The sequence below is a fragment of the Ranitomeya imitator genome, chromosome 7 (genome assembly GCF_032444005.1).
Source record: "Ranitomeya imitator isolate aRanImi1 chromosome 7, aRanImi1.pri, whole genome shotgun sequence".
Classification (NCBI taxonomy): domain Eukaryota; kingdom Metazoa; phylum Chordata; class Amphibia; order Anura; family Dendrobatidae; genus Ranitomeya; species Ranitomeya imitator.
In genome coordinates, this window is record NC_091288.1 from 215,218,090 (window position 1) to 215,240,856 (window position 22,767).

The window sequence follows — 22,767 nt, forward strand, 5'->3', positions numbered from 1 at the left end:
CTTCATCTATCTGCTTTAGAAGTAGACTTTCCATGGTTTCTGTTATATTTGGGGGTTTGTAACAGACCCCAATGAGAATTTTGTTACCATTTTTCCCTCCATGAATTTCAACCCATATGGACTCGACATCCTCATTCCCTTCGCCAGTATCCTCCCTTAAAGTGGACTTTAGACAAGACTTTACATAGAGACAAACCCCTCCTCCTCTCCGATTTTTACGATCCTTTCTAAACAGACTGTAACAGACCATGACTGGTCTGTCTATGATCAGTGCTGTATACGATCTGCTTATCTACCCAGCAACCATGACCTGTCTGCCTATGATAAGCAGATAATGTACGGCGCTGATCTACCCAGCGACCATGACCTTGCCCGTCTGGTCAGTGACCTGCTCCTCTGCCGTCCATGGCTGTCCATGAGCTGCCCGTGCCCCCGCTCTAGTGATCAGTGACCTTCTTACCCCCCCGTTGGTGCCCGTACTTAGTTTTCCCATTAGTGCTGAGGGCCCATACAGGACCGGCTCGCGTGTCAGTGCTCGTACGTGACTTCTGTATTCCATGACGGGTGATTTCAGGCTTCTTTCATACATGAGTAAAAATAAAGGTTCCGGTTATAAAGTCCTGGGGTTATAGATATATCTGTATATGGAAGTTGAGGCCCAGCAACAGGTGGCAGCAGCAGGGATGGGGGGGGGGGGGGGGGGGTGAAGGCTTCATCCGTGGTCAGACCGCCTGCTCCTCAGCGTTGTTGGGTTGCTGTAGCATGTTCGTGCCGTCCATGGTGGAAGGCACATAAAACATGGGCTGTGCGGAGTCTGTGGCAGATGACGTTGGTAGTGCGGTGCGGGACGATCGCGCGGAATGACTCGCAGGCCCTGGACGGAGAGAGGTAGAGACAGTACTTCTAATGCCCCTGCACTGTTATTAGGGTTAGTGGCCCTTTAAGCTGCGCGGCTTACATGAGGTGGGGCTGCTGGAGTTCCTGCAGTGTGGGGTAGCAGAGCGCGCTCTCTCCACTGGAATCCTGTATGGCGGCTGTGGGGTCTTCACTGATGGGGGGGAGAAGTCACCAGTCAGACCAGAGTCGACAATATAAAGGATTAAACAGTTGGTCCGCAGAGCTGACACTCACCGGGGGCGTCCCTCTCCGCAGTGTAAGCCGTGTGACTCTTGTCCAGCCGTCCCTTGTACATGACACCGTCAATCCCCATCAGGTCATACTCTGTCTGCGGTGCACAGGGGAAAAGTAACAAAAGGACTCAATCTCTCATATCCATAAAGTTTGCGAACCCTTCAGAATCTACTTTTAAGATTTTTGTGAAAATCAGATGTAGTTTTAGGCAAAATTTATACGGAAATAAGGAAAATACTGAAGGGTTCACAGACTTTTAAGCAACACTCTATATGTGATGTCCACACTTACGTTCTTGTACTGGATTTGCCCGGGGTCTCCGTACGGGAACACCGTGCTGAGGTTTTGGTTGCGCGATGACTTCCGGTGGATTGAGCAGGCGCTGTGGGGTCTCGGGGACTCGCTGTACTGGAGTTCGGGGTCTGACATCTGTAACGGGTTTCTGAAAAGATGAGTCCATGAGAACACAGGGTTAATATGATTGGTGGCATAAGTGGTCCATAGTCCTGTACACACAGGTAGGACAGATCTGGTGATCTACAGCAGGTGGTCGGCCCCACCGAGGAGACTGACAACCATTCTCCTGTTCATGTATAGAAATGTGTTCAGCACTGATATCAGACGCACATACCCGGGGGTCTTGTAATCTCTGCTCCGGGGATTCAGAGAACGCACCGTAACCAGGTGTCTGCAGAACAGAGATATTCACAAATGGACATTAGATACATAGATGGGTACTAGGTTTGGTCGTAGGATCGGTAGTAGGGCGAGTACTAGGTTCAGTCGTAGGATCGGTAGCGGGGCGAGTACTAGGCTCAGTCTTGGGATCGGTAGCGGGGCGAGTACTAGGCTCAGTCTTGGGATCGGTAGCGGGGCGAGTACTAGGCTCAGTCTTGGGATCGGTAGCGGGGCGAGTACTAGGCTCAGTCTTGGGATCGGTAGCGGGGCGAGTACTAGGCTCAGTCTTGGGATCGGTAGCGGGGCGAGTACTAGGCTCAGTCTTGGGATCGGTAGCGGGGCGAGTACTAGGCTCAGTCTTGGGATCGGTAGCGGGGCGAGTACTAGGCTCAGTCTTGGGATCGGTAGCGGGGCGAGTACTCACGGTGCAGTTGCTATGGTTACAGGACGGTCACATGAGATGCACTTGACTCTCTCGAACAGTTTCCTGTGAATACACAATGTCTGATAAGTGCTAGCCGGCAGATTTCCCGTCACGATATGAAGGTACTGACTGTCACAAAGGTTAGGATTTTGGTGGGTCTGTGAGTGGCCGTTTCGCCGATCCCCTGGCTTCATCTACACCCAGTGTCAGTCTTAGAATTCCCTTCATGCTCAGAATGAACAGTTACAGGGCGCCCCCTGCTGGACAGCGCCTCGGTGCAGGGGTCTGTGAACATGATTCTGCTTTATGTCAATTCCACTCTCAATCATTGGGGAGCGTGAAACATGCGCGCACCACTCACTTCCTGAAGCCCGCTACCCCATCAGGATCGAAGGTCTGGCTGGAGCTGAGATGCTTCTTCAGGAATTTCCAGAGCTCCTCTAGGTCCTTGTGAACAGAGTCCAAATCCGACCGGCTCAACTAGAAGATGCACAAAATGCTTAAATCAAATAGAATGAACAGGCTGCACAGCAGCACAGAGTATTTCAGGAGATGAATGTGTTAGAGATAACAGTGTTTGCCTCTATCCCTGGGCCATTATCTCCTGTGGACTCATGATAGGGTCTGGTGTGTTTCCTAGCGATGATGATTGCTTAGCCAGGAACAAAGGTCTTAGAGCACAGGGCGCTGGTGCGAGGACAGGGCGCTGGTGCGAGGACAGGGCTCTGGTGAGAGGAAAGGACGCTGGTGAGAGGACAGGGCTCTGGTGCGAGGACAGGGCTCTGGTGAGAGGACAGGGCTCTGGTGAGAGGACAGGGCTCTGGTGAGAGGACAGGGCTCTGGTGAGAGGACAGGGCGCTGGTGAGAGGACAGGGCGCTGGTGCGAGGACAGGGCTCTGGTGAGAGGACAGGGCTCTGGTGAGAGGACAGGGCTCTGGTGCGAGGACAGGGCTCTGGTGAGAGGACAGGGCTCTGGTGAGAGGAAAGGGCGCTGGTGAGAGGACAGGGCTCTGGTGAGAGGACAGGGCGCTGGTGAGAGGACAGGGCTCTGGTGAGAAGACAGGGCTCTGGTGCGAGGACAGGGCTCTGGTGCGAGGACAGGGCTCTGGTGCGAGGACAGGGCTCTGGTGAGAGGACAGGTCTCTGGTGAGAGGACAGGGCTCTGGTGAGAGGACAGGGCTCTGGTGAGAGGACAGGGCTCTGGTGAGAGGACAGGGCTCTGGTGAGAGGACAGGGCTCTGGTGAGAGGACAGGGCTCTGGTGAGAGGACAGGGCTCTGGTGAGAGGACAGGGCGCTGGTGCGAGGACAGGGCGCTGGTGCGAGGACGGCTCTGGTGCGAGGACAGGGCGCTGGTGCGAGGACGGCGCTGGTGCGAGGACAGGGCGCTGGTGCGAGGACAGGGCGCTGGTGCGAGGACAGGGCGCTGGTGAGAGGACAGGGCTCTGATGAGAGGACAGGGCTCTGGTGAGAGGACAGGGCTCTGGTGCGAGGACAGGGCTCTGGTGCGAGGACAGGGCGCTGGTGCGAGGACAGGGCGCTGGTGCGAGGACAGGGCGCTGGTGCGAGGACAGGGCGCTGGTGCGAGGACAGGGCTCTGGTGCGAGGACAGGGCTCTGGTGCGAGGGCAGGCTGCTGGGGAGAGGACAGGGTGCTGGTGCGAGGACAGGCTGCTGGGGAGAGGACAGGGTGCTGGTGCGAGGACAGGCTGCTGGGGAGAGGACAGGGTGCTGGTGAGAAGACGGGGTGCTGGTGCGAGGACGGGGCGCTGGTGTGAGGGCAGGCTGCTGGGGAGAGGACAGGGCGCTGGTGCGAGGGCAGGCTGCTGGGGAGAGGACAGGGCGCTGGTGCGAGGGCAGGCTGCTGGGGAGAGGATAGGGCTCTGGTGAGAAGACGGGGCGCTAGTGCGAGGACAGGTTGCTAGTGAGAGGATGGCGCTGGTACAAGGAGAACAAGGCGTTGGGAGGACAGGGCGCTGGTGCGAGGACAATGTGCGAGGGCAGGCTGCTGGGGAGAGTACAGCGTTCTGGTGCGAGGGCAGGGCACTGGTGAGAGGACAGGGCTCTGGTGCGAGGACGCCGCTGGTGAGAACACGGTTCTGGTGTGAGGACAGGCTGCTGGGGAGAGGACAGGGTTCTGGTGCGAGGACAGGCCACTGGTGAGAAGACGGGGCGCTGGTGCGAGGACAGGGCACTGGTGAGAACACAGGGTTCTGGTGCGAGGGCAGGCCACTGGTGAGAAGACGGGGCGCTGATGCGAGGACAGGGCACTGGTGAGAACACAGGGTTCTGGTGCGAGGGCAGGGCACTGGTGAGAGGACAGGGCTCTGGTGCGAGGGCAGGGCACTGGTGAGAGGACAGGGCTCTGGTGCGAGGGCAGGGCACTGGTGAGAGGACAGGGCTCTGGTGCGAGGACAGGCCACTGGTGAGAGGACAGGGCTCTGGTGCGAGGACGGCGCTGGTGAGAACACAGTTCTGGTGTGAGGGCAGGGCGCTGGTGCGAGGACAGATTGCTAGTGAGAGGATGGCGCTGGTACAAGGAGGACAAGGCGTTGGGAGGACAGGGCGCTGGTGCGAGGACAAGGTGCTGGTGAGAGCACGGTGCTGGTGAGAGCACGGTGCTGGTGAGAGCACGGTGCTGGTGGGAGCACAGGGCTGTGGTGCGAGGTCACTGCATGGTCAGAGCATAGGCCTCTGGTGCGATGGCACAGCGCCAACTGACGGCTTCACAGTAATGCGTATTGTAAGGGGTTGATTGTGATGTCATGCCTAGAGTTGAGCAAATATGTTCGGAAAAAGATTGCCGAATCCAAATGTGCCATGTTCCTACCATATTTGTACCATATTCGTGCCGAATTTATGTTTGATGATCGGTTCCGAACATACTGTATTCCTTAATTTCTACTCCCATTGACTCCAATAATGCAAAAAACAATATTCGGCGCCGATCATAATCTGAACGAGACTTTCAAAAATTTGCTAAACTCTAGTCATGGCGGCCCTGTTAATCTCCCACAATGCACCACAGGGCCGTGCACAGCGGCTGTGTATACTGTTACCTTGGCCTCTAGCCCCGCCAGGAGCTTGGCCAGCATGTTCTGCCACTCCGACTCCTGCACCGCCAGTTTCTTGATCAAAGCCTCCAGCACGGCATTAACCTCGCTGACCGCGGCCTCCAGGTCTGCATGGCCCACCAGGGTCTCCAGTGCCCGCCTGTCCGCCTTCTGTAAACAAGACCCTGACGTCACCCAAGTCTCTTACAGTTCTGGTGTGACTGGAGCATAAGAAGATATGTGTGGTGAACCCGGGCCCCAACATAACTTCTGAACTTGCGTCTCATGTACAGTCTGGCCCCCTCACACCACGTCTCATGTACAGTCTGGGCCCCCTCACACCAAGTCTCATGTACAATCCGGGCCCCCTCAGACCAAGTCTCATGTACAATCCAGGGCCCCTCACACCACGGCTCTTGTACAATCCGGGCCCCCTCACACCACGTCTCATGTACAGTCTGGGCCCCCTCACACCACGTCTCATGTACAATCCAGGGCCCCTCACACCAAGTCTCATGTACAATCTGGGCCCCCTCACACCACGGCTCTTGTACAATCCAGGGCCCCTCACACCACGGCTCTTGTACAATCTGGGCCCCCTCACACCACATCCCATGTACAATCCGGGCCCCTTCACACTATGTCTCATGTACAATCCGGGCCCCCTCACACCACGTCTCATGTAAAATCCGGGGCCCCTCACACCACGGCTCTTGTACAATCCAGGGCCCCTCACACCACGGCTCTTGTACAATCTGGGCCCCCTCACACTATGTCTCATGTACAATCCGGGCCCCCTCACACCACGTCTCATGTACAATCCGGGCCCCCTCACACCACGTCTCATGTACAATCTGGGCCCCCTCACACCACGTCTTCTGTACAATCCGGGCCCCCTCACACCACGGCTCTTGTACAATCCAGGGGCCCTCACACCACGTCCCATGTACAATCTGGGCCCCCTCACACCACATCCCATGTACAATCTGGGCCCCCTCACACCACGTCCCATGTACAATCTGGGCCCCCTCACACCACGGCTCATGTACAATCTGGGCCCCCTCACACCACGTCTCATGTACAATCTGGGCCCCCTCACACCACATCCCATGTACAATCTGGGCCCCCTCACACCACGTCCCATGTACAATCTGGGCCCCCTCACACCACGGCTCATGTACAATCTGGGCCCCCTCACACCACGGCTCTTGTACAATCCAGGGCCCCTCACACCACGTCCCATGTACAATCTGGGCCCCCTCACACCACGTCCCATGTACAATCTGGGCCCCCTCACACCACGTCCCATGTACAATCTGGGCCCCCTCACACCACGTCCCATGTACAATCTGGGCCCCCTCACACCACGGCTCATGTACAATCTGGGCCCCCTCACACCACGGCTCTTGTACAATCCGGGGCCCCTCACACCACGTCCCATGTACAATCTGGGCCCCCTCACACCACGGCTCTTGTACAATCCGGGGCCCCTGTGATAGATACACACGTACCAGATTCAGCTCCAACATAAAATCTGCCTGATCCAACTTTTTCTTCTCCAGCTCATCAATCTGACTCTGAAGGGTCTGTAAGGAGAGGTATCACACGTGATGGATTAGATACGCGGCTCAGCAGACGTTTCCCTCTCACATCCCACAACCATGAATAACACCGTCTGCTGCGCTCCCTCACCGCGGTCTCGGACAGATCGTTTGCCAGCTTGTCAGTCTTACTATCCAGTCGTTGTAGCGCCATATTCAGATCATGGAGTCCATTCTTCAGGGCGCTAAAGTCAACCTTGTCCTGAAAGTGAGGAAAAAGTCACGGAAGATTGATCGAGCCGCAGCGGAAACATCACTGTCCGAGGTCTCACAAGACGTCACCTTCCGATTCTCAGCGAAGAGAGCGTCCACATCCTGCCGGACGCTCCGTAACTGCTGGAGCAAATCTTCAGGAATAAGGTTCTTACCTGCAATCAGAATACATAGGGGGCACTCTTATAGCAGTTATATTCTTGTACATAGGAGCAGTATTATAGCAGTTATATTCTTGTACATAGGAGCAGTATTATAGTAGTTATATTCTTGTACATAGGAGCAGTATTATAGTAGTTATATTCTTGTACATAGGGGCAGTATTATAGTAGTTATATTCTTGTACATAGGAGCAGTATTATAGTAGTTATATTCTTGTACATAGGGGCAGTATTATAGTAGTTATATTCTTGTACATAGGAGCAGTATTATAGTAGTTATATTCTTGTACATAGGGGCAGTATTATAGTAGTTATATTCTTGTACATAGGAGCAGTATTATAGTAGTTATATTCTTGTACATAGGGGCAGTATTATAGTAGTTATATTCTTGTACATAGGAGCAGTATTATAGTAGTTATATTCTTGTACATAGGGGCAGTATTATAGTAGTTATATTCTTGTACATAGGAGCAGTGTTGTGAATTCTGTGGCTGAGTTCACTTCTGTGGTCACAAGTGGTATTGCAGTCTCTGGGCTTCCTTCCTCAGGTGTTTTGGTGAGCTCGTTGGCTGCCTTGCTATTTAGCTCCACCTGAGTCTGTCTTCCTTGCTCCTTGTCAATGTTCCAGTGTTGGATCTGAGCTACTGCATCTTTCCTTGGGCCTGCTGCTTTGCTAGATAAGTGCTTCTAGTTTGTTTTCTGTTTTTTCTGTCCAGCTTGCTATTAACTTTTGCTGGAAGCTCTGAGAAGCAAAGGGGTGCACCGCCGTGCTGTTAGTTCGGCACGGTGGGTCTTTTTGCCCCTTTGCGTGGTTTTCGTTTTAGGGTTTTTTGTAGACTGCATAGTTCTCTTTGCTATCCTCGCTCTGTCTAGAATATCGGGCCTCACTTTTCTGAATCTATTTCATTCCTACGTTTGTCTTTTCATCTTGCTAACAGTCATTATATGTGGGGGGCTGCCTATTCCTTTGGGGTATTTCTCTGAGGTAAGTCAGGCTTGTATTTCTATCTTCAGGCTAGTCAGCTCCTCAGGCAGTGCCGAGTTGCATAGGTAGTGATAGGCGCAATCCACTGCTGCTTATAGTTGTGTGAGGATAGATCAGGTACTGCAGTCTACAGAGATTCCACGTCTCAGAGCTCGTCCTATTGTTTTTGGTTATTGCCAGATCTCTGTATGTGCGCTGATTACTGCACGCTGTGTTGCCTGATTGCCAGCCATAACAGTACAAGGAGCCAAACCAATGATTCCCAATAGAGGGAAAAAAGAAATCCTGACATCATTTTTTTTTCTTAGCTCTGTCTTCAGTCTTTTTTTTCCCCTAGACATTAGAGTGCTTCAGGACACAGCTGTGGACATGGATATTCAGGGTCTGTGCTCCTCAATGGATAATCTCGTTGTAAATGTACAAAAGATTCAAGATACTATTGATCAGAAATCGATGCTAGAACCAAGAATTCCGATTCCTGATTTGTTTTTTGGTGACAGAACTAAGTTCCTGAGCTTCAGAAATAATTGTAAGCTATTTTTGGCCTTGAAACCTCATTCTTCTGGTAATCCTATTCAACAGGTTTTGATTATTATTTCTTTTTTGCGCGGCGACCCACAGGACTGGGCGTTTTCTCTTGCACCAGGAGATTCTGCATTGAGTAATGTTGATGCATTTTTCCAGGCGCTGGGATTGCTTTACGATGAGCCTAATTCAGTGGATCAGGCTGAGAAAAATCTGCTGGCTTTATGCCAGGGTCAGGATGATATAGAAATATATTGTCAGAAATTTAGGAAGTGGTCAGTGCTCACTCTGTGGAATGAATCTGCGCTGGCAGCTATGTTCAGAAAGGGTCTCTCTGAAGCTCTTAAGGATGTAATGGTGGGATTTCCTATGCCTGCTGGTTTGAATGAGTCTATGTCCTTGGCCATTCAGATCGGTCGTCGCTTCCTCGAGCGTAAATCTGTGCACCATCTGGCGGTACTGCCTGAGAGTAAACCTGAGCCTATGCAGTGCGACAGGACTATGACTAAAGTAGAACGGCAAGAACACAGACGTCTGAACAGACTGTGTTTCTATTGTGGTGATTCTACTCATGCTATTTCTAATTGTCCTAAACGCACTAGGCGGTTCGATAGCTCTGCCGTTATTGGTACTGTACAGTCCAAATTCCTTTTGTCCATTACCTTAATGTGCTCTTTGTCATCGTATTCTGTCATGGCGTTTGTGGATTCAGGCGCTGCCCTGAATCTGATGGATTTGGATTATGCTAAACGTTGTGGATTTTTCTTGGAGCCTTTGCGGTGTCCTATTCCGTTGAGAGGAATTGATGCTACACCTTTGGCCAAGAATAAGCCTCAGTACTGGGCCCAGCTGACCATGTGCATGGCTCCTGCACATCAGGAAGTTATTCGCTTTCTGGTACTGCATAATTTGCATGATGTGGTCGTGTTGGGGTTGCCATGGCTACAAACCCATAATCCAGTATTGGATTGGAACTCTATGTCGGTAACCAGCTGGGGTTGTCAGGGAGTACATGGTGATGTTCCATTTTTGTCTATTTCGTCATCCATTCCTTCTGACATCCCAGAGTTCTTGTCGGACTTTCAGGATGTATTTGAAGAGTCCAAGTCTGATGCCCTACCTCCGCATAGGAATTGTGATTGTGCTATCGATTTGATTCCTGGTAGTAAATTCCCTAAGGGTCGTTTATTTAATTTGTCCGTACCTGAACACACCGCTATGCGCAGTTATGTGGAGGAGTCCCTGGAGAAGGGACATATTCGCCCATCGTCGTCACCATTGGGAGCAGGGTTCTTTTTTGTAGCCAAGAAGGATGGTTCGCTAAGACCGTGTATTGATTACCGCCTTCTTAATAAGATCACTGTTAAGTTTCAGTATCCCTTGCCATTGATTTCTGACTTGTTTGCTCGGATTAAGGGGGCTAGTTGGTTTACTAAGATTGATCTTCGTGGTGCGTATAATCTGGTGAGAATCAGGCAGGGAGATGAATGGAAAACGGCATTTAATACGCCCGAGGGTCATTTTGAGTATCTGGTGATGCCGTTCGGACTTGCCAATGCTCCATCTGTTTTTCAGTCTTTTATGCATGACATTTTCCGTGAGTATCTGGATAAATTCTTGATTGTTTACTTGGATGACATTTTGATCTTCTCAGATGATTGGGAGTCTCATGTGAAGCAAGTCAGAATGGTTTTCCAGGTACTGCGTGCTAATTCCTTGTTCGTGAAGGGATCAAAGTGTCTCTTCGGTGTGCAGAAAGTTTCATTTTTGGGGTTCATCTTTTCCCCTTCTACTATCGAGATGGATCCGGTTAAGGTTCAGGCCATCCAGGATTGGACTCAGCCGACATCTCTAAAAAGTCTGCAGAAATTCCTGGGCTTTGCTAATTTTTATCGTCGCTTCATCTGTCATTTTTCTAGCATTGCCAGACCATTGACCGATTTGACCAAGAAAGGTGCTGATTTGGTTAATTGGTCTTCTGCTGCCGTGGAAGCTTTTCAGGAGTTGAAGCGTCGTTTTTGCTGTGCCCCTGTGTTGTGTCAACCTGATGTTTCTCTTCCGTTCCAGGTCGAGGTTGATGCTTCTGAGATTGGTGCAGGGGCGGTTTTGTCACAGAGAGGTTCTGGTTGCTCAGTGTTCAAACCATGTGCTTTCTTTTCCAGGAAATTTTCTGCTGCTGAGCGTAATTATGATGTGGGCAACCGAGAGTTGCTGGCCATGAAGTGGGCATTCGAGGAGTGGCGTCATTGGCTTGAGGGTGCTAAGCATCGCGTGGTGGTTTTGACTGATCATAAGAACCTTACTTATCTTGAGTCTGCCAAGCGCTTGAATCCTAGACAGGCCCGTTGGTCGTTATTTTTTGCTCGTTTTGATTTTGTGATTTCATACCTTCCGGGCTCTAAAAATGTGAAGGCGGATGCTCTGTCTAGGAGTTTTGTGCCCGACTCTCCGGGGTTATCTGAGCCGGCGAGTATCCTCAAGGAAGGAGTCATTGTGTCTGCCATCTCCCCTGATTTGCGGAGAGTGTTGCAGAAATTTCAGGCTAATAAACCTGATCGTTGTCCGGCCGAGAAACTGTTCGTCCCTGATAGGTGGACTAGTAAAGTTATCTCTGAACTTCATTGTTCGGTGCTGGCCGGTCATCCAGGAATCTTTGGTACCAGGGAGTTGGTTGCTAGATCCTTCTGGTGGCCGTCTCTGTCACGGGATGTGCGTGCATTTGTGCAGTCCTGTGGAATTTGTGCTAGGGCTAAGCCCTGCTGTTCACGTGCCAGTGGGTTGCTTTTGCCCTTGCCGGTCCCGAAGAGGCCTTGGACACATACAGTGGGGCAAAAAAGTATTTAGTCAGTCAGCAATAGTGCAAGTTCCACCACTTAAAAAGATGAGAGGCGTCTGTAATTTACATCATAGGTAGACCTCAATTATGGGAGACAAACTGAGAAAAAAAAATCCAGAAAATCACATTGTCTGTTTTTTTTTAACATTTTATTTGCATATTATGGTGGAAAATAAGTATTTGGTCAGAAACAAAATTTCATCTCAATACTTTGTAATATATCCTTTGTTGGCAATGACAGAGGTCAAATGTTTTCTGTAAGTCTTGACAAGGTTGCCACACACTGTTGTTGGTCTGTTGGCCCATTCCTCCATGCAGATCTCCTCTAGAGCAGTGATGTTTTTGGCTTTTCGCTTGGCAACACGGACTTTCAACTCCCTCCAAAGGTTTTCTATAGGGTTGAGATCTGGAGACTGGCTAGGCCACTCCAGGACCTTGAAATGCTTCTTACGAAGCCACTCCTTCGTTGCCCTGGTGGTGTGCTTTGGATCATTGTCATGTTGAAAGACCCAGCCACGTTTCATCTTCAATGCCCTTGCTGATGGAAGGAGGTTTGCACTCAAAATCTCACGATACATGGCCCCATTCATTCTTTCATGTACCCGGATCAGTCATCCTGGCCCCTTTGCAGAGAAACAGCCCCAAAGCATGATGTTTCCACCACCATGCTTTACAGTAGGTATCGTGTTTGATGGATGCAACTCAGTATTCTTTTTCCTCCAAACACGACAAGTTGTGTTTCTACCAAACAGTTCCAGTTTGGTTTCATCAGACCATAGGACATTCTCCCAAAACTCCTCTGGATCATCCAAATGCTCTCTAGCAAACTTCAGATGGGCCCGGACATGTACTGGCTTAAGCAGTGGGACACGTCTGGCACTGCAGGATCTGAGTCCATGGTGGCGTAGTGTGTTACTTATGGTAGGCCTTGTTACATTGGTCCCAGCTCTCTGCAGTTCATTCACTAGGTCCCCCCGCGTGGTTCTGGGATTTTTGCTCACCGTTCTTGTGACCATTCTGACCCCACGGGGTGGGATTTTGCGTGGAGCCCCAGATCGAGGGAGATTATCAGTGGTCTTGTATGTCTTCCATTTTCTAATTATTGCTCCCACTGTTGATTTCTTCACTCCAAGCTGGTTGGCTATTGCAGATTCAGTCTTCCCAGCCTGGTGCAGGGCTACAATTTTGTTTCTGGTGTCCTTTGACAGCTCTTTGGTCTTCACCATAGTGGAGTTTGGAGTCAGACTGTTTGAGGGTGTGCACAGGTATCTTTTTATACTGATAACAAGTTTAACAGGTGCCATTACTACAGGTAATGAGTGGAGGAAAGAGGAGACTCTAAAAGAAGAAGTTACAGGTCTGTGAGAGCCAGAAATCTTGATTGTTTGTTTCTGACCAAATACTTATTTTCCACCATAATATGCAAATAAATTGTTAAAAAAACAGACAATGTGATTTTCTGGATTTTTTTTTCTCAGTTTTTCTCCCATAGTTGAGGTCTACCTATGATGTAAATTACAGACGCCTCTCATCTTTTTAAGTGGTGGAACTTGCACTATTGCTGACTGACTAAATACTTTTTTTCCCCACTGTATTTCGATGGATTTCATTTCTGACCTTCCCGTTTCTCAAAAAATGTCGGTCATTTGGGTGGTCTGTGATCGCTTTTCTAAAATGGTCCATCTGGTGCCCTTGGTTAAATTGCCTTCCTCCTCTGATTTGGTGCCTTTGTTCTTCCAGCATGTGGTTCATTTACATGGCATTCCTGAGAATATTGTTTCTGACAGAGGTTCCCAGTTTGTCTCGAGGTTCTGGCGAGCCTTTTGTGGTAGGATGGGCATTGACCTATCTTTCTCCTCGGCCTTCCATCCTCAGACTAATGGCCAGACCGAACGAACCAATCAGACCTTGGAAACATATCTGAGATGTTTTGTTTCCGCTGACCAGGATGATTGGGTGTCATTTTTGCCGTTGGCTGAGTTCGCCCTTAATAATCGGGCCAGCTCGGCTACCTTGGTCTCTCCATTTTTCTGCAATTCTGGGTTCCATCCTCGTTTCTCTTCAGGACAGGTTGAGTCTTCGGACTGTCCTGGTGTGGATTCTGTGGTGGACAGGTTGCAGCAGATCTGGACTCAGGTAGTGGACAATTTGACCTTGTCCCAGGAGAAGGCTCAGCTTTTCGCTAATCGCAGACGCCGTGTGGGACCCCGACTTCGTGTTGGGGATCTGGTTTGGTTATCTTCTCGTCATATTCCTATGAAGGTTTCCTCTCCTAAATTTAAACCTCGTTTTATTGGTCCGTATAGGATTTCTGAGATTCTCAATCCGGTGTCTTTTCGTCTGACCCTCCCAGACTCCTTTTCCATACATAATGTATTCCATAGGTCGTTGTTGAGGAGATACGTGGCACCTATGGTTCCATCTGTGGAGCCTCCTGCCCCTGTTTTGGTGGAGGGGGAATTGGAGTATATTGTGGAGAAGATTTTGGATTCTCGTGTCTCTAGACGGAAACTCCAGTATCTGGTCAAATGGAAGGGTTATGCTCAGGAAGATAATTCCTGGGTTTTTGCCTCTGATGTCCATGCCCCAGATCTTGTTCGTGCCTTTCATGTGGCTCATCCTGGTCGGCCTGGGGGTTCTGGTGAGGGTTCGGTGACCCCTCCTCAAGGGGGGGGGTACTGTTGTGAATTCTGTGGCTGAGTTCACTTCTGTGGTCACAAGTGGTATTGCAGTCTCTGGGCTTCCTCCCTCAGGTGTTTTGGTGAGCTCGTTGGCTGCCTTGCTATTTAGCTCCACCTGAGTCTGTCTTCCTTGCTCCTTGTCAATGTTCCAGTGTTGGATCTGAGCTACTGCATCTTTCCTTGGGCCTGCTGCTTTGCTAGATAAGTGCTTCTAGTTTGTTTTCTGTTTTTTCTGTCCAGCTTGCTACTAACTTTTGCTGGAAGCTCTGAGAAGCAAAGGGGTGCACCGCCGTGCTGTTAGTTCGGCACGGTGGGTCTTTTTGCCCCTTTGCGTGGTTTTCGTTTTAGGGTTTTTTGTAGACTGCATAGTTCTCTTTGCTATCCTCGCTCTGTCTAGAATATCGGGCCTCACTTTGCTGAATCTATTTCATTCCTACGTTTGTCTTTTCATCTTGCTAACAGTCATTATATGTGGGGGGCTGCCTATTCCTTTGGGGTATTTCTCTGAGGTAAGTCAGGCTTGTATTTCTATCTTCAGGCTAGTCAGCTCCTCAGGCAGTGCCGAGTTGCATAGGTAGTGATAGGCGCAATCCACTGCTGCTTATAGTTGTGTGAGGATAGATCAGGTACTGCAGTCTACAGAGATTCCACGTCTCAGAGCTCGTCCTATTGTTTTTGGTTATTGCCAGATCTCTGTATGTGCGCTGATTACTGCACGCTGTGTTGCCTGATTGCCAGCCATAACAGAGCAGTATTATAGCAGTTATATTCTTGTACATAGGAGCAGTATTATAGTAGTTATATTCTTGTACATAGGAGCAGTATTATAGTAGTTATATTCTTGTACATAGGGGCAGTATTATAGTAGTTATATTCTTGTACATAGGAGCAGTATTATAGTAGTTATATTCTTGTACATAGGAGCAGTATTATAGTAGTTATATTCTTGTACATAGGGGCAGTATTATAGTAGTTATATTCTTGTACATAGGAGCAGTATTATAGTAGTTATATTCTTGTACATAGGAGCAGTGTTATAGTAGTTATATTCTTGTACATAGGAGCAGTATTATAGCAGTTATATTCTTGTACATAGGAGCAGTATTATAGTAGTTATATTCTTGTACATAGCAGTATTATAGTAGTTATATTCTTGTACATAGGAGCAGTATTATAGTAGTTATATTCCTGTACATAGGAGCAGTATTATAGTAGTTATATTCTTGTACATAGGGGCAGTATTATAGTAGTTATATTCTTGTACATAGGAGCAGTATTATAGTAGTTATATTCTTGTACATAGGGGGCAGTATTATAGCAGTTATATTCTTGTACATAGGAGCAGTATTATAGTAGTTATATTCTTGTACATAGGGAGCCGTATTATAGTAGTTATATTCTTGTACATAGGGGCAGTATTATAGTAGTTATATTCTTGTACATAGGGCAGTATTATAGTAGTTATATTCTTGTACATAGGGGGCAGTATTATAGTAGTTATATTCTTGTACATAGGGCAGTATTATAGTAGTTATATTCTTGTACATAGGGGCAGTATTATAGTAGTTATATTCTTGTACATAGGGGCAGTATTATAGTAGTTATATTCTTGTACATAGGGGCAGTATTATAGTAGTTATATTCTTGTACATAGGAGCAGTATTATAGTAGTTATATTCTTGTATATAGGGGGCAGTATTATAGTAGTTATATTCTTGTACACAGAGGCAGTATTATAGTAGTTATATTCTTGTACATAGGGCAGTATTATAGTAGTTATATTCTTGTACATAGGGGCAGTATTATAGTAGTTATATTCTTGTACATAGGGAGCAGTATTATAGTAGTTATATTCTTGTACATAGGGGCAGTATTATAGTAGTTATATTCTTGTACATAAGAGCAGTATTATAGTAGTTATATTCTTGTACATAGGAGCAGTATTATAGTAGTTATATTCTTGTACATAGGGGCAGTATTATAGTAGTTATATTCTTGTACATAGGGGCAGTATTATAGTAGTTATATTCTTGTACATAGGGGCAGTATTATAGTAGTTATATTCTTGTACATAGGGAGCAGTATTATAGTAGTTATATTCTTGTACATAGGGGCAGTATTATAGTAGTTATATTCTTGTACATAGGGAGCAGTATTATAGTAGTTATATTCTTGTACATAGGGGCAGTATTATAGTAGTCGTACTCTTGTCCTGCGGCCACATTTCGGTAATGTGACCTGCACAGCTGTCGCTCACCCATCTCTATGTCGAGCCTCTTCAGCTCTTGTTCGATGTCCTGGACCCGTCTCTCCAGACCCTCGTGTTTTCCGGGCAGCGCCCCCAGACTGTTCAGGATTGTTTTTACATTCCGCTGCTTGGTGTCATTGCTCAGGGCCCAGTCTTCGCTCTGGTGGTGATACGGCATAAATAATAGGCACGTGTCGAAATCACTTTTGATTAATAATTGTTACCATGGAAATTCCATAGCACGAGAATAAAAGAAACCCCCACACACATTCAGCGTATCGTACAGCATTATACACAATATATACCGTAAATCATGTGTGAACACAATGGAAACCTCCATTAATCTCTCAACCGTTTGTTTTCGGGGAGCTGCAATCATTATACCTCTATTGTTACGCTGCCTATTGTAGTCAATGGATGTTAATTGCTGAGATTGTGGTCACTGCACTCAGACAATCCCTTTAATAACAGTGAAAGTGATCTCATCAGGTTTTTACCGCTATCCAGTCTCCAATGACCAGAAACAGTACTGACTAAAACAGGACGAAGGGGTGGAAAGGAGAATTGAGGAGTGACCCAAATTTAGCTTTCAAGTAGAGTTACGGCTTCTCCTGGACAGTCTGTGGTCAGAAATACTTTTATTTCCCATTAGATAACACTTTTTTTAGGCTGCTCAGGTTCCTCTGTTATTCCCCCTGGAACTGTATGAATAATTTGGGAATGACCAGTCCCCTTGTGTAAGAGTTTAGTCCCCACAGTCTGACACTACCAGCCCTGATTGGACCGTGCAGTGTCAGGTGGCTGGTCATTGGACCATGCAATGTTAGGTCGCTAGTCATTGGACCGTGCAGTGACAGGTGGCTGGTCATTGGACCGTGCAGTGTCAGGTGGCTGGTCATTGGACCGTGCAGTGACAGGTGGCTGGTCATTGGACCGTGCAGTGACAGGTGGCTGGTCATTGGACCGTGCAGTGTCAGGTGGCTGGTCATTGGACCGTGCAGTGTCAGGTGGCTGGTCATCGGACCGTGCAGTGATAGGTGGCCGGTCATTGGACCGTGCAGTGACAGGTGGCCGGTCATTGGACCGTGCAGTGTCAGGTGGCTGGTCATTGGACCGTGCAGTGTCAGGTGGCTGGTCCTTGGACCGTGCAGTGACAGTTGGCTGGTCATTGGACCGTGCAGTGTCAGGTGGCTGGTCATTGGACCGTGCAGTGTCAGGTGGCTGGTCCTTGGACCGTGCAGTGTCAGGTGGCTGGTCATTGGACCGTGCAGTGACAGGTGGCTGGTCCTTGGACCGTGCAGTGTCAGGTGGCTGGTCATTGGACCGTGCAGTGTCAGGTGGCCGGTCATTGGACCGTGCAGTGTCAGGTGGCTGGTCATTGGACCGTGCAGTGACAGGTGGCTGGTCATTGGACCGTGCAGTGTCAGGTGGCTGGTCATTGGACCGTGCAGTGACAGGTGGCTGGTCCTTGGACCGTGCAGTGACAGTTGGCTGGTCATTGGACCGTGCAGTGTCAGGTGGCTGGTCATTGGACCGTGCAGTGACAGGTGGCTGGTCATTGGACCGTGCAGTGACAGTTGGCTGGTCATTGGACCGTGCAGTGTCAGGTGGCTGGTCATTGGACCGTGCAGTGTCAGGTGGCTGGTCATTGGACCGTGCAGTGACAGGTGGCTGGTCATTGGATCGTGCAGTGACAGGTGGCTGGTCATTGGACCGTGCAGTGACAGGGATTCACCCCTAATTGGGAAAACTCAGTTGTCATTTAATTTTTCAGGAGGAAAAAGAGAAGGTTCGATAAAAGTAAATGATGGAGATAAGTGTTAAGAATATAAGTATTTGTGATATTTTCATGCTTTGAAGTTCTCTGAATATATATTATATACCTTGACGGCCAGGACATCATGTATAGCTGGCCAGGTGACCAGGTCAGACGGCTCGGGATAGGAATACAGCTTTCTCTGCAGATTCTCCTGTAAAGAAAAGGAAAGAAATTAATCATATAGAAATAAATTAGCATATATTTGCATGTATTTCATACACCCATAAAGTTAATATACTCCATATATACCATGAAGGCAATTCACGCTCGATCGAGGTGAGCATACATGTGTTCTGAAGAGGGGTGTAAGCCGATGCCAGACACCTCAGGGGCCGGCTTATCTTCCCGGAGAGCAAATGATTGGATGATCCAGCTCTTTCCCAAGATATGTTCTTATGGCCCTCATACACATTAGATGGCTTGTCCCAGGTTAATCTTATCAGTATGGCGGCCTTTAGAAGCCTAGACATAATATTTTGAGCCATCACCCCAGAAGATTCACATATGTAAGTTCCAGCATCGTGTGAGCGCTCACCAGCTTGTCTTCTAGCAGTGGGATATTTTGCATCCTCCCGTCCAGGTCTCGTAGTCTCATTTCCACCTCCTCGATATTTATCTGTAATATAGAAAGAGGATATCACATATCCTGCCAACAAGTCTCCTCAGAGGAGAACATGTATCAGCTATACTGGGATTCTATTGGTGCTTTTTCTTCTTGGTTTGCCCGCCCCCGAGGAGCGACCTTAGGTAAAATTAATGATTTTTACGCTGAATTTTGGCGCTCTGACTTTATAATTCCTCCTGGACCCTTACCTGTGTTATCTGGTTGCCCAGAGATGCTAGTCTTTCTTGGATGAAGTCGTTGGCCTGTCTGAGGGTGTTGAATGTGCTGAGTAGTTCCTGGAAGGTGCTCATGGCCTAGAATAGAGATACGGTTGTTGAGTTATGGGTTGTGGAGGATGTGCCTATACCAAGTGTAGTATTAGTAGTCACATCTGTGGCCATGATGTTTTATGAGGTCAAGTGAGAGGTCTACATGCAGTAGGTGATCTTTAAAAAGTGACTTGGCTTTTCATTGCCCACGGCTGATCCAAGCTATGGTACCTCTCTAGGAATCTAATGGTAGGTGCTGGGGATTTTTGAGTCTTCACCACACCCTCTCTTTCATATCTAGAACACGTTCATGTCTGACCTTGTGGACTCCATCTTCGTTCATCTCTGTCTTCTTCTTGAGCTGCATTAGCTGCCACATCTCCTCCACAGGTTTCCTCTGGGATTGACTGGCTTGTAATAGAGTGGTGGAGCTTGGCAGGGAATCTAGATGGTGGAGCCTGGCCTCCATCTGGGCCACCTTGTCCAGCATCTGGTGGAACAGCGTGGATGGTTTCCCCGAGTCGTCCACGTTAATTGGCCCTGGCCGTATGAATTCCCTCTCCTCCTGGGACAACTTCCTTCGTACGTCCACCGCTTGCAGGTGGTCAAGGAGGCCGTAGAGCAGGGAGTAGAGCGCATTGAAATTGACGGCACCAAGTTCTGGAGAACCTATTGCTAAGTTCAGGAGCTCCTTGAAGGACACCGAGCTTGACATGGTGGAGGCGGCTAAGGGGTCTAGGTGAGCAAGGAACATAAATAAGTAAATATACAACATAAAGAAGCAAAACTCTGCACAAGATCCTATAAAAATGTATGGAGTGGGATGGAAACAACACCATAAGGTTCCTCAGAAATGAAGCTCTTGAGGTATTAATGAAATTATGGTCAAAATGACACTTAAAGGAGACTTGTCACGCAGTCAAAAATGTCCAGTTTTTCCTCTTATATTATTCACGCTGCTCCTCAGAGTATTTTTTTTTATTTTTTTCTCAGATCCACCATATTGTTCTAAAGATATGTGTCTTTTTATTCAGTGCTGATTTTTATGGCGTTTACTGAGGGGGGCGTGGCTTACAAGGTAATTATGCACAGCAGCCTGAAGACACGCCCCCTCATTTAAAAAAATAAAATAAAATTAACACTCAATAAAAAGGCCCATATCTCTGGGACCGTATGTCGGATTTACGAAAGACAAAAAATGGAACGTTCAGGGGAGGAGCGATAATTAATTGTAAACATTTTTGTTCTGGTGACGTGTCCTCCTTAGGCCGGCGTCACACTAGCGAGTTTTACGGACGTATGAGCGCAGAAAATACGTCCGTAAAACACGCATTACACACGGCCCAATTATTCTCTATGCCCCAGCTCCTATCTGCCGTATTTTCCTGATCAGTATTATACGGCTTTCTATGGCCGTAGAAAATCGCAGCATGCTGCGTTTGTCACCGTATTGCGCAAAAACATCGCCAAATAAAGTCTATGGGGGCCAGAAAAATACGGATTACACACGGACCAGCAGTGTGACTTGCGAGAAATACGCAGCGCTGTTAGAGAGAAAAGCCGGCAATTCAGTGCGGTGTACAGTAAAATCACACTGACAGCTTACAATAGAATAGGTAGAATAAATGTGTACACATAGAATAGGTATATATATATATATATATATATATATATATATATATATATATATATATATATATGTCAGTGAGACACATATATGTATATATATTAATATTTCATACAGCTCTGTGACAAAGAAAAAATAATAAACCAACAATATTCCATATCTTCCGAGGATCTGTCACGTCCCACAATGTAAATCCATCTGAAGGGGTTAATTTTTGTTACAGCCAGGAGCTCTGCTATAATGCAGCTGTGCTCCTGACTGTAAAACCCCAGCGAATGAATGGAAACTAGGTCAATGACCTGTAGTTACCTTCATTCGCGGTGATGCGCCCTCTGCTGGTTGTCCTCATATGAACTCGAGCCTGGAAACTTTTCTGATTTTTTCGTACGCTCGAAGGACATCCAGCAGAGGGCGCCTCACCGTGAATGAAGGTAACTACAGGTCATTGACCTACTTTACATTCATTTGCTGGGGTTTTACAGTCAGGAGCACAGCTGCATTATAGCAGAGCTCCTGGCTGTAACAAAAATTGACCCCTTCAGATGGATTTACATCGTGGGACGTGACAGATCCTCGGAAGGTATGGAATATTGTTGGTTTATTATTTTTTCTTTGTCACAGAGCGAGGGTCTTCAGGTGGATTACCAGAATAATAAAATATTCAAACAACCTGTGTTTTTATTTCATTAAAAGACTTTTTAATAATGTGTTTGTGTTTTTTTTAACCATTTCAGACTATTGGATTAATAATGGATTGGATGTCATAATTGACGCCTCTCCATTATTAATCTGGCTTAATGTCACCTTACAATAGCAAGGTGACATTAACCCTTCATTACCCCATATCCCACCGCTACACGGGAATGGGAAGAGAGTGGCCAAGTGCCAGAATAGGCGCATCTTCCAGATGTGCCTTTTCTGGGGTGGCTGGGGGCAGATGTTTTTAGCCAGGGGGGGGGCAATAACCGTGGACCCTCTCCAGGCTATTAATATCTGCCCTCAGTCACTGGCTTTACTACTCTGGCGGAGAAAATTGCGCGGGAGCCAGAGCTATCTCGTGCTGGATGAAATATTAATATATATATATATATATATGTGTCTCACTAACATATATATATATAGACAGTACATATGTTTTTATTATTTTTTTTACACATGGATCCCTTGTATATCCGTATGTCGGTTTTGCAAGCCGTCGAGAAAATCTCGCAGTACGGATGCCATACGGATTACATATGGAGGATGCCATGCGCAAAATACGCTGACACACCCTGGAGGAGATACGGACCACTATTTTGGGGACTTTTCTGCGTATTACGGCCGTAAATTACGGACCGTATTTTTATACGCTGTGTGTGACGCCGGCCTAAATGGGGTTGTCCACTCATTTCATACATACGAAACAAAAAAGTGTTATTAGCTTCCCACTGGAGATATCATCTGACGGAGCAGCCAGATCCCTGCCGATCACTTGATTTGAGGAATCCGCCCTCACTAATATGTCATCCTATTAATATTCCCCAGCTCGTGGCCGATCCCTTACCGTAGTATGGAGAAGCAGAGGCGGCCGGTGTCTCCGGTAGAGTGCACGCTCTTCAGTCCAGCCGGGGCACGCTGGACCTCATTCTGTCCTACAGTGAATCCTCCTAGCAACCCTCGCAGCCAGCCATGCCTGCTGTCCCCGGATTGTGCCGGGAAGTTTCACCGATTGCTAGGAGACCGCAGAAACGCCTGGTAATCTGCAGAGGACTCTTCTTGTCTAGTGTTTATGTCCCTGTTGCCACCGCTCCTGCTGCTGGTAACTTAACCCCTTGTGTTTCCCGCACCGCGCACCTCTGCATTCAGTCCGCTGCTGGCGAGTGCAGTAACGGAGCAGAAATTACACAGGATCAGCGCCTGCAAGCAAACCGGTGC

The 22,767-nt window shown here is 48.1% G+C and overlaps 2 protein-coding genes across 2 annotated transcripts in view; one reads left to right on the forward strand and one right to left on the reverse strand.

The window, feature by feature from the left end:
• Positions 1-529: 529 nt before the first annotated feature.
• On the reverse strand, positions 530-22,614 carry C7H16orf96 (chromosome 7 C16orf96 homolog). Its single transcript, XM_069734802.1, has 17 exons — positions 22,397-22,614; positions 19,546-19,961; positions 19,167-19,271; positions 18,889-18,969; positions 18,418-18,504; positions 16,544-16,694; positions 7,167-7,252; positions 6,976-7,086; positions 6,795-6,869; positions 5,290-5,454; positions 2,595-2,713; positions 2,234-2,296; positions 1,763-1,819; positions 1,423-1,573; positions 1,132-1,225; positions 959-1,048; positions 530-874 (listed from the first exon to the last, which is right to left on the reverse strand). Exons 2-17 carry the CDS (start codon positions 19,939-19,941, stop codon positions 723-725), a joined length of 1,983 nt encoding a protein of 660 aa, XP_069590903.1. The 5' UTR covers positions 19,942-19,961; positions 22,397-22,614; the 3' UTR covers positions 530-722.
• CDIP1 (cell death inducing p53 target 1) overlaps positions 7,099-22,767 on the forward strand; it is a 44,290-nt gene continuing 28,621 nt past the window's right edge. The window contains exon 1 of the mRNA XM_069734804.1: positions 7,099-7,244. The gene's annotated coding sequence lies outside the window, so the exon portion shown is untranslated. The remainder of the gene's footprint in view (positions 7,245-22,767) is intronic.

What these genes read in the sequence shown, in the direction of transcription:
- C7H16orf96 (XM_069734802.1), bottom strand. Translation starts at nt 19,941, where the DNA reads ATGTCAAGCTCGGTGTCCTTCAAGGAGCTCCTGAACTTAGCAATAGGT. An exon ending in GAGGCTCGACATAGAGATGG is followed by an intron (nt 7,253 to 16,543) that starts GTGAGCGACAGC and finishes TTCTGATTGCAG; the next exon opens with GTAAGAACCTTATTCCTGAA. An exon ending in TGGCGGGGCTAGAGGCCAAG is followed by an intron (nt 2,714 to 5,289) that starts GTAACAGTATAC and finishes TGCATCTTCTAG; the next exon opens with TTGAGCCGGTCGGATTTGGA.